This window comes from Hetaerina americana, unplaced genomic scaffold (assembly GCF_022747635.1).
Source record: "Hetaerina americana unplaced genomic scaffold, ioHetAmer1.1.p SCAF_27, whole genome shotgun sequence".
In the NCBI taxonomy this organism is placed as follows: domain Eukaryota; kingdom Metazoa; phylum Arthropoda; class Insecta; order Odonata; family Calopterygidae; genus Hetaerina; species Hetaerina americana.
Window position 1 is genome coordinate 5,279,731 of NW_027286841.1, and position 11,538 is coordinate 5,291,268.

General features: G+C 43.2%; 1 protein-coding gene across 1 annotated transcript in view; it reads left to right on the top strand.

The window, feature by feature from the left end:
* Positions 1 to 11,247, top strand: part of LOC139689669 (gamma-aminobutyric acid receptor subunit beta-like) — a 166,516-nt gene extending 155,269 nt beyond the window's left edge. The window contains exons 8-9 of the mRNA XM_071586859.1: positions 1 to 6; positions 9,011 to 11,247. The exon at positions 1 to 6 is cut by the window's left edge and continues 191 nt beyond it. Of these exons, the coding sequence (XP_071442960.1) occupies positions 1 to 6; positions 9,011 to 9,541 (537 nt within the window). The 3' untranslated portion in view covers positions 9,542 to 11,247. The remainder of the gene's footprint in view (positions 7 to 9,010) is intronic.
* The last annotated feature ends 291 nt before the right edge of the window (positions 11,248 to 11,538 follow it).

Genomic DNA, 11,538 nt, shown 5'->3' on the forward strand with positions numbered 1-11,538 from the left:
CAAACGGTGAGTCGCGTCACCCCACCCCTCCGCCCCCCCAACGCTGGGATCTCCTCCCGTCATAATCACGCCCCCTCCCTTCCGCCCAACCCAATAGCATCTTCACCTGCCCATAGAGATAACCTGGAAACAGAAGGGGAATGCCATCGTTAGAGGAGTCACTACCGTAGTGCCAGATATGTTAAATATCATTATTATGGCTTGAGGGTTATATTTAAGGGGCAGGTAATTATATACCTACCCCATTTAACAGTCCCACTTGTTTCAGTAATACTTTATTCTTACAGTGTTCACTGCTGTAACACTGTACACCCATGTGTGTGAAATCATAGGGCTGCTAAAAGGAGCGGATAGTTTGCTCTGTGTGTTCCTTTGTGCTCGATCGTTTAAGTTCCGTCTCGCTGTCTACATACGTATCTTGCTATCGATTTTTTTTAAAGAATCATCTAATTTTACTCTCATCGGCAAACTTAGTAATATGTGATTTTTTTACTAAGACAGGTCAGTGATATTAACATTAAAGTAATGTTTTCTGAGCATAAGGAAATTATCATCTATTTAATTTGTAACTTTCTGTTTGTTAACCGAGCCTTAGTTTAAAAATTTGGCATTTTCGATAGAATTAGGATGGGATCCACTGGGTCTTCTCTCACGATGCACGCCTGCGCCGGTGAATGCGTGGCTCTAAGGGCCGTCCCGTATCGCTGCTGCGTTGGAAGGTATAGTGTCAGAGCTTCGAGCTTAGGTTGAAGGGCAGGTTACTCCTCTGCTGAAGGACATTGCTCTCGGTAGAGTTGCGAAAACTCGTCGCGCCAATGGGACCGCACGGGTTCGGTCCCAGGCGGCCCAGGGTCCGGTCTTTCGATAAGGGGGAGGTGCCATTCTGGAGACCGGAAGATTGGAACGCTGCCTCGCGCAGTGGCGATGGAAAGTTAACGCTGTGGCGACGGATGGGATATGCAAAGGCATGAGCATTGTACAACAATACATTTACTTGCCCCTTCTAACAATAACACAATCTGGAATCGGCCGCCACAGTAAGTCCCTCTTCAATGCCGTATACTTCTCTCCTCCCTTCATTCCATCCAAGTAGTCAATTACCAAAGTTTTTAAAATGAGGTCGTTGAATATAGTTATTTATTTAACGACTTGACTCTGGCGGAATCGAGACTTTATAGTCCCTTCTTCCACCTAACCCCCGATCATTACCCATACATTGGCGACCATTACAAACTCCAAAGCCCTAGGTGGAGGATAACCCACCTAGGCGGGAATCAAACCCGCGACCTCTGGGTTGGCAGGCCAAGATGTTACTCCACCGCTGCCGGAGCTGGTAACCTGGAAAATTGTTGACAGTGAAAATTTCCCAAAATCCTTCCGTTCACAAAAACGAGAGAGTGAATAGAATAGGGGGCCCAGTCTTCATTTCAATTAAAAAACTCATGTGTCAGCAGAGCTGAGATGATTCCTTATAAGAAATGTTCAATTAAAACTAAATAATCTATATATGCGCATTTATCAGGCCGACGGACGACAAATTTAATTCAATTTTATAACTAGACAAGTAGGTAAAAAGTTTCTCATCCCTAGACAATGATCGAGACATTATAATCGGTGCAGATTTCAATGTCCCATCTATTGATTGTAGCACAAATAGTTATAAAAGAGAGGGCGAAGATTGATATGACTACGAATCGCTATGCATTCCTTTGCGTCTAACTCCATGCATCAATTTATCACTTCACCAAGTAGGGACGAAAATGTCTTTGTTTGTTAGCAGCGAACATACACGACAAAGTGTTAACGATAGAAACTATTGAAGGAATTAGTGACTAAGGAGCAGTAAACGCAGTTTCCCTTCGTGGGTTCCGAAGGACGAAGCTAAAAAGAAAAATTGACTTGTTTCAAAAAAGGAAACGCAATGGCTAAAAGTGCGTGTCACAGAGCTCAGTGGTAAATTTTAGGAAATATGGTAAACACCGAAATATTGAGAATACGTGGAATCACTGCCTTGACCTCACGCGCTCAGCAGTCAACAGGTTCATCACAATTAAAATTTATAAAAGACAACGCGAAACCTAGATGACACAACGCGGAAGTTAGAAAATCGCTGCGATGTAAAATGCTACGTCAAGCGAAGATAAAATGAATAAGGAACGATATCTCCGGCGACGAAAGGAATGAGATTATTTACGATTATGAGATAGCTAGGGAGAATTTCAAAAAAGAATTTCGAAAAGTATTAAGCGAATTCAAAAGGACAATTAGCAAATAATTTGAAATAGAATCTGACAGCATTTGCTCAAATCCCTTACTTACAATTCACTCAAAATCGAAAAGGCGAACGAGAAACCAGCAGCATGGAAAACGCCACCTTATTGAATTCCTTCTTTCAAGGCGTATTCACCAATATCTGACCGAATGTCTGCGATACCTTGAGAGCTCTTCTCCGAAAATCGATGCCCGAATTGAAATCTCACATAGCGGAATAGAATGTTTGTTAAAAGCATTAACCCTAACTAATCTTCAGTCCTAATCAACCCGTCAAATACCAGCTCATGTATTTAATGAATTAGGGTCGTATATTGCCTGTATAGAAATCACATTGAAGAGATCCCAAATAAATCACAAGGTTCACAGTGACTGGAATTCGGCTAAAATATTATTCCTATTTAAACGCGGAGACAAGGAGGAATGAGTAACTACATACCTATTTCCCTCATATCCATTTCATGCAAGGTTATGGAACATATTTCGATAATGAAGGACCTCGTAGGTTTTTCTTTATTTTAAAAAAACCTTCGTCGAAGTATGCACCTCATATAAAATTACTCACAAAGCTCCAACCGCATTGCTGAAAAATTTTTGAGCTTCAACCCCGGAAGGAAATACGTTACTATTATTACGTAGTAACCTGAAAGCCACCTCAACGGTGTGTGGCAGGGGGGTGATAGCACATTAGACTACTTTTGGCACAAAATACTTTCCCCCCTAGCGCGGTCGGATCATGTTATCCTGATCCCTTATCACTCGTGGAAAAATGAGCATCGCAAATCTACCTGTTCTACCCTCAATCTCTCTAATTTTATTGGCATCATCTCTCCTACCGTAGAGTGACGGGTCTAATAATACATTTTGAGCATCATTACTAAAGAGATATCCTTCCAAATTGTCCACATATACCATATATAGTCAATATATAGTTATGTTTATATTTCACCCAGGAGATTCCGTGATTGAGGGCAATACCTAGGTATTTATCTATTAATCAATTTATTACCTCTGTCATTTCCTTCACCTAGACCAAACCTCCTAGCCACTCTTCCTCTTCCACAACATCATTCTAATTAAATCACAAGAAACTGCGGGAGATGCCGCAGCAGTAACCTTTAACGGAGTCTTCCGCTAATGCGCATTTCAATGCAACAATTTCCGAGCGTAAAAATCATTCGCCCGGACCGGAAGTCGAGCCCGGATCCCTCGAGATCCGGCCAAGTGCTTTAGCCAGTTAAGCTATCGATTATCGCGGTAGTCCAGGGGTAATGCGTTGGATTACTGGCCGGAGGGCCCGGGTTCAAATCCCGGGCAAGGCACTCTGGGCACCTTCAGCTCCACACAAGCTATGTGATTTCTCGGGGAACAAGTCTTCCTGGGCAACCATAACTGGCACAGGGAAAGGCACTGGCCCCCCTTAATACCCTGCTAATATGTGAATTTCATACGCCGTCGGGCTTAGTACTGGGTGAACTCTGCCATCTCCTACCAAACCGACCTTCGGGTTGCTTACTGTGTTTTGTGCTAATAGAATATATATATATATATATATATATATATATATATATATATCAGTTAGAGATAAGGCGGGTAAGGTAATAGTTGACGCAGGAAAGATGCAAGAGAGGTGGAAGGAGTATGTAGAACAACTGTATAGTAAAGAACTTAGACCAACAAAGTTAGACATTGAAAAAGAATATGACGTAGAGGAAGATAGCTCAGGTCCAGGCATAATAGACGATGAGATAGGAAGGGCATTAAGGGAGATGAAACTTAATAAAGCCGTGGGGGTGGATAACATTCCCGCGGAACTATTTAAATGTTTAGGAAGATTTGGGAGGAAGAGGCTATATGGGCTGATCCGTAGTATTTATGAGGAAGGAATCTGGCCGGAAGACTTTGTGAGATCAGTTTTAGTTCCTATTCCGAAAAAGGTAAAGGCTACATCACGTGAAGACTACAGGACGATAAGGTTGATATCCCACGCAGCTAAAGTTGTTCTCAGGATCATAAACAAAAGGATAGCGAGTAGGGCAAATGATTACTTGGGGGATGATCAGTTTGGGTTTAGGAAGGGGAGAGGTACGCGTGATGCCATTGCAGTAATGAGATTATTAACCGAGAGGAATATAGAACACAACCAGGAGGGATTTGCCTGTTTCGTAGATTTCGAAAAAGCGTTCGATAGAGTGAATTGGGAAAAACTAATGATTATTTTGAAGAAAATAGGAATAGATTAGAGGGAAAGGAGGCCAACCCGCAACCTGTACATGTCTCAGACTGCAAAGGTGCGAGTGGGGAACGGGGAGTCCGGATGGGCAGTGTTAGGAAGAGGTGCAAGGCAGGGTTGCCCATTATCACCGCTGCTGTTCAACCTGTATGAAGAGGAAATGATTAAAGAGGCATGGGAAGAACTGGAGGTAGGAATGAAAGTGGGCGGGGAATTCGTAAAATCAGTTAGGTTTGCTGATGACCAAGCTTTAGTTTGTCAGTCAGCCAAGGGGCTGCAAGCATTGCTGAGTGAATTGGAAATTCAGTGCGACAGGTATGGGATGAGAATCAATATTAATAAAAAAAAAGGTTATGCGATTTGCAAGACAGAAAAAGGCTAAGTTAAACGTTAAAATAGGAGGGAAAACACTAGAGCATGTAGAACAGTTTACGTATCTCGGTAGTGTTTTGGACCAACACGGTCAAAGTAGTAGGGACGTAAGGAGAAGAATTGCGTTAGGAAAAGAGGCTTTCACAAGGATGAGGGAGTTGATGACGGGGACGTTGAGTAAGGATGTTAAGAAAAGAGTCGTAAAAACTTTGATATGGAGCGTAGCTATGTACGGCGCGGAAACGTGGTCATTGAAACAGGAGGATAGGCGTAGATTGGAGGCTTTTGAAATGTGGGTGTGGAGAAGAATGGAGAAGGTGAAATGGACAGAGAAGAAAACAAATGAGGAAGTACTTGGTATGGTGGGCGAAGAGAGGTGTTTGTTGGGAGAAATCCTATGGAGGCAGGAAAAGTGGATGAAGGGTGTATTGACCGGCAGTGGGATGTTGAAGACTGTGATTGAAGGGAGAATGTTAGGCAAACGAGGAAAGGGAAGGAACAGGATAGGGATGTTGGACGGGATGAAGGAAGGAAGAGGGTATTCAGAGATGAAGAGGGACCTGATGTAGAGTAGGATGTTGTGTTTGCTAGGGGTCACAAATTATTTAATTAGTAATTATGTCCATCCAAAAACCTACCTTAACCGGTAGATTACCTAATAATAATTACATAGATATATATATATATATATATATATATATATATATATATATATATATATATATATATATATATATATATATATATATAATATATATAATATATATATGATATATATGATAGGTTTTTAATGTGGATTAATGTGCCTTCTAACTAAATAGTCATTTCATATTAAGGTAAATCCAGCAGTATTCATAATAAGCTTTAGAGACTGTGATAACTCCTGTGCTTGTTTTGGTGAATATTTTCCCTTTTCCATACCACTCCACTATTACCCCTTACCCATCTCACCTGCTGCTTGCACCCCCTGCCACACACCTTTTTAGTGGCTCTCGAGGTATTTAGGTGGATATGTTAACTGAATCAACCAGCTCCTTGAAACTTTTCATCCCTACCTCCAGCCCTTAGCATGACTGCCTTGGCATTTTCTATGCGAGAAGGTTAAAAGATAAAACTGTCATAAATGGACTGGCTTAATCCTTCAGCTATCATCGCCCAACTTGATTTTTCATCCAAATCCCTTGTTTGTGCAGTTTTGAGCCACGCTTCGGAAATGATACCCATTCCTCCAATCCAAGCAAAACAACATCCCCTTCCATTATATTTTCCATCAAACTTATTTTCAATCCATTCCGTTACTTAACTCATTATAATTTCAATTCAAAATATCTTGAGTGCAAAATCCTTTTTCCAACAAATCTTTTTCATTGTAATGCGACCATTAAAAGACGGCGATGTCATTCGCATTAATCTCAAACCGAACGAGTTGAATCGATTGGGTCTGCTTAATGTTTTTCGGAAAAAGTATCCGGAAAAGACGGTTATATACGTACATGCCTCACTGGGAAAAATTCTAGTGCTAAAAGTTCAATAAAAACACTACGGCGCAGCAAACAAGTAATGGACACGCAATGGGGAGGCATGGGGGAGCTTGAATCCATAAGAATACTGTTGCATCAACTAAATCTTATAATTAAAACTTAGAAAATAATTACACCTTGAGGAAAATTCTAGCTTTAATTATTATTACTATTGAAAGAAGTCCACCCGTCAGGTTGGGTTTTTGATTAATCCAGGGACTAAGCACTCCTCCACTGCTCAGCCCAACATATAAAGAGTGGAAAAGAATAAAAGCAAGTCATAATAACCGTAAACCTTCGTCTCGATGTCGATAAAATACTGATATTTAATCAGATATCTAAATTCTGTCTCAGCATTGCATGCCACTACAGTGGGGCCACCGAATCGATCAATCCCGCTTCTTTTCATTCCCTTGTAAGGGTACACTCAACGTGTGTTGGCCTTTGCAAGGGTGAAATTGCCAAACTTAGAGACCGTGGGCAACACCACTTCCCGGGCCCTTCCGCCTGTGGGCGGTAGGGGAGGAGGTTCCCCCCTCCCCCCCTTGGGTATTTATTTCACGAACCCATGCGACCCTGGCGGGCGGACAGTTCTGGATCTCAAGGAGGCAGCAGTCGCCCTTGCCTTCATGTCAACAACTACTTGCTCCTCCCCCCCCACCCCCCCAAGGGTCCAAGGTCGAAAGGCAAGCAGCCCAAGAGGAGCAGAATATCAGACAATATGAGACAAGGAGCAAGTTCTTTTACAGAAAGATGTCCATATGGTAGAAGAGGTGTTTTCTGCGATTCGGAGACTATCTGCTTCATCTACACAATACCCTCCGAGCCGCCGTATGGCGGGGGGTGCTAGGTCACCAACCATGCATGAACGATCCCAAGCATGACAACTCTACACAAATAATATCAGTTTGATCATGCGCCCAAAAATGTCAACCACACGAAATGAAGAACTACCCATTCAACAATATTCAATAACAGGATACGTATATTCAAATTATGCTGTGGTGTGATAAACAAAAAAATAGACAGTGATCGAAATATGAAAACAAGCGATGGATGATTCATTGAATAAAATGATCCCATTCAGATAAAAAAACTGAGGCTGAAAAATTTAAAAAAAAGATTAATTCACTTACACATTATTGAATACCAGATACATTACAATTTACATGACGTTTTTTGCCGGCTGATGTAACTTAGGTAATTTACTTCGGAGCGTCCATAACCGCGCGTTGGAGGCGTAGAGGAGGCTACCGTGATGAACCCATCGGACCCCGTGGGAAGGGGTTGACTCCTAAGCGCCCAAACATGAGCAACAAAATGAAAGATTCGATAGAATAGAGAGAGAGAGACCGCGGAAGAAGTGCTGCCGGTGCAAGCACTGCGCCCATAGGCATGCACTCTTCAGTTTCATGGTCTCAATGACCGAGAGGGAATGGTCTCAAAACGGCCCACGCCTAAGCCCAAGGCGCAGTCGGGGAACAAAACGATTTCAATGGGCATTTTCGGTCGATACGGAGTAGAATGTCGACACATTCCTCCGTGAACACTGATGCCTTCATTTTAAACTACAGTTTCACCTTTTTACCTTTAAAGAATCACGTCCCAATGCATCGAATATTTAGATCCCACCGCCCTCCCCTCTATGCCATAAAAACCGATCACTTTCGAAAAAGTATAACGACAAGTCCAGGGACTTTAAATTAAAAAGAGCACAGACAAAATTGTCTCAAATGGGCATTAGTAAAATAAATTTTATCACCGGTGGTTATTTTTTTAAGCTTTATCTTAATGAATTGATGAAGGAAATATCATATTCTAATTAATTTCATTCGCAGAATTGAGGTCAGTTTTGGACGATCCCTTCGGACCACATGGCATCTTCTGCGCATCGAACGCAAAGTAACCTTCTCCTGCCCTGCATCATTTCCTTTTTCGTGACTCTAGCCAGGCGACACGCCGTCCAAAAAAGGGCCTCCTACGGCCCTTCCCCCCGCTTCCCCAAGCCTCCGAACCCTTTCGTCACCGACTTACCCCACCATCTGACAACCATTTCTCCATTCCACTTCTCTGCTTTCTTTCTGATTTCACCCTCGGCATTCTTCCTCGTCTCCGTCCAACGCATTTTCTCCAATCATCGCCACATCCAAATTTCAAAAACCTCAAACCTACGCACATCTTCCTGCCCAGGTTTAACATCCACTACCTCGACGATCCTGCGCACACCTCTGACCCATGTCGGATAGGTCGAAGGGCGGGAGAAAGACGAAGGGTAGTCCTCTCAGCGTCTGTTCATCTGTGAGGCGGATGCAAGGGCTTCCGACCCCAGCGAGGAGCCTTTTCAGTGGTGGCGTAACGTTAAGGACACCATTGAGGAAGTTAACGGAAACCGACGTCAGCTATTTATCCCATGATAAACGTCGGTGGAAACAATATTTTCTAACTGCACCCAACTTTGTACCCTGTGGGATATACGCCCGCCCTCCGTCCCTTAATGGTATCGAGTAGAGAAACGTGTTGGGGTGCCCTCGGCATTTGGGTGTGAAGGAGGGTCGGGAGAGAAGGCGACAGACAGTGTCCCCTTGTGAGTGCCTCCTCCCTTCTGTTCCAGGAGGTGCGCTTCAAGGTGCACGACCCCAAGGCCCACTCCAAGGGTGGCACCCTGGAGAGCACGGTGAACGGCGGGGGCCGGGGCGGGGACGAAGAGGCGGGGCCGGGTGGCGGCGGGGGGGGCATGGTGGTGGGGCCGGGCGGGGGCATGGGGCCCCCGCCCCACCACCACGGCCCTCCTCCGGGGGTCGGGGGCCACCATCACCATCACCACCACCACCACCACCCACTGGGGGTGGGCGGGGGCGGCGGCGGCCTCGGTGGGGGCCTGCCTCCCACGATGCCGCCGCAGGCCGTCGCGCCCCCACCGCCCCCGGGGGCCGGGGGCGGTTCTGGTGGAGGCGGCCCCCATCTCCTGCCCCCCGGCAAGGACATCAACAAGCTGTACGGCATCACGCCCTCCGACATAGACAAGTATTCGCGCATCGTGTTCCCCGTCTGCTTCGTCTGCTTCAACCTCATGTACTGGATCATCTACCTGCACATCAGCGACGTCGTGGCGGACGACCTCGTCCTCCTGGAGGAAGACAAGTGAGCGCGGGGGAGCGCAAGAGGCGGCGGAAAGAGGCGAGACGGCGACACGTGTGGTCACTCCGAGGTCGCGGAAACCACCACTCTCTCCTCTCCCTCTCTCTCTCTCTCCCGTCACACCCCCAACGCCCAGCATCACATAGGTACCCCCCTATTCTCCCCACCCCCACTCACACACCCCTCTCCCCCACCACTTCGGAGACTGTTATATATACATATTATATATATACATGTATATATATATACATATATATATTTCTTACTTCTTCCCCCTCCCAAAAGAAAGAAGACGAACTCCCCCCCCCCCGTCTACGAATGGACCGCCCGTGTTGTTCAAAGTGGGCCTGGGAATCAACGCACGGTGAAATTCAGACCCAGGAGAAGATAACGTTTATACGATTTGAAAAATTCGAATAGGACTTCCTCAAAATGGAGGTGGGTTTTGCTTCAGGAAAAAAAACAATTGTTACGGCACCAACGTCACGTTAATTACAAAAATGTGGTAGTTTAATCAACTCTTTTTGGGAAGTGCATACAAAAAATGTTTAATTTTGAGAAAAAGCTGTCAATAAAGATAGAGGGGGCCAATTGAAGGTCATAAAGCAATAGTGTTTGAATAGAAATATAATAACAGTTTAAACGCAGATGAGTGGATGGTTGTAAATACTTCGGAGAGGTAGTAGTGAGGACACAGTGAGGGAGTGCGGCTTTCTCGATTCCTGATCTGCATTCTAAAAACTATTGCAATTACCTATTGTTGCAAGTGAGGTTTACTTTTGTGATACATTTGAAACACCTTACTTTTATGCATTGTGAGAACAGTGCATTTGAAACCCTGGAAGGAAAGGTGCAGGAAAAAATATCAAGATCCTAAGAAAATTTTCAATCCATTCCAATCAAGAAGTTTGAAGATTCAGTCCTTGCAATGAGAAAACTTCTCAGGAAAATCTGCTTTGCTCTCGACAGTCGAGACAAATATATGGTGGCCACTGAAATTCAGATGCACTTAGAAAAACTTTTTTACACCCTAAAGCAATTCAATGGTTCTCAGGTCAGAGACAGTTAATTCTTCCACTACCACTGCAAAAACGTTCTATCATTGATTCCATCTCTCCACTGCTGCCAACTTTAAAAGAAAATCAGTGTACCTATGCCGTAGTATGTTCAAGTTTTTTCCTGTATTATGCTCATAACTATTAATGTTTGGAATTTCGACTTGTTTCAAAAAAAAAAGGAAAAATTATTTGCATCAAACTAGGAATGAGAATACAATGAAAGCCATTATTGCAAAGATTGCTACTCTTTTAACACAAATACACGCTCTGGTACAGGATTTAATGAAAAAGGTATATCCAGCCAGGATTTCAAAACCTTCCACTTGCCTATTCCCATGCATGTTTCAAGTCCATAATTTGTAAAAATAAATTCATGCAAGCGTTAACAAAATCATTACATGCTGCCAACACTGAATGGATATGTATGTTTGCATATCCCTTCATGATGATAGAAAGAAAGTGCATAAAATATACTCAGTTGCACCAAAATTACATGGAGTATGTGGTGGTCTCTAGAGTAATTATTTGTATGTGCCTGACAATGTGCTTCATGAGTGTGTACCTGAAAAAATGTAAAGTTTTGCCATTTCAAATTACATGTTGCAAATTCAGGTATACATGAGTTAGCTGGTTGAAAAATAACTCGATTGATGTGTGTGTGTATATGTATATGCTTACACATACATATATATATATATATATATATATATATATATATATATATATATATATATATACATATATATATATATGTGTGTGTGTGTTTGTGTGTGTGTGTTTAAATGCAAAATGCAATGTGTTACTCATTTTTGTGAATAATATGGAGACAATGGCACAGAAGGTATCATCCCCAAAATTACTTCTATATTACTACTGCATGCTGTCAGAAATGGGAATTAATGATTGCATTAAATTCAGTTTTGCTTGTTTTAACAAATGCCTCAGC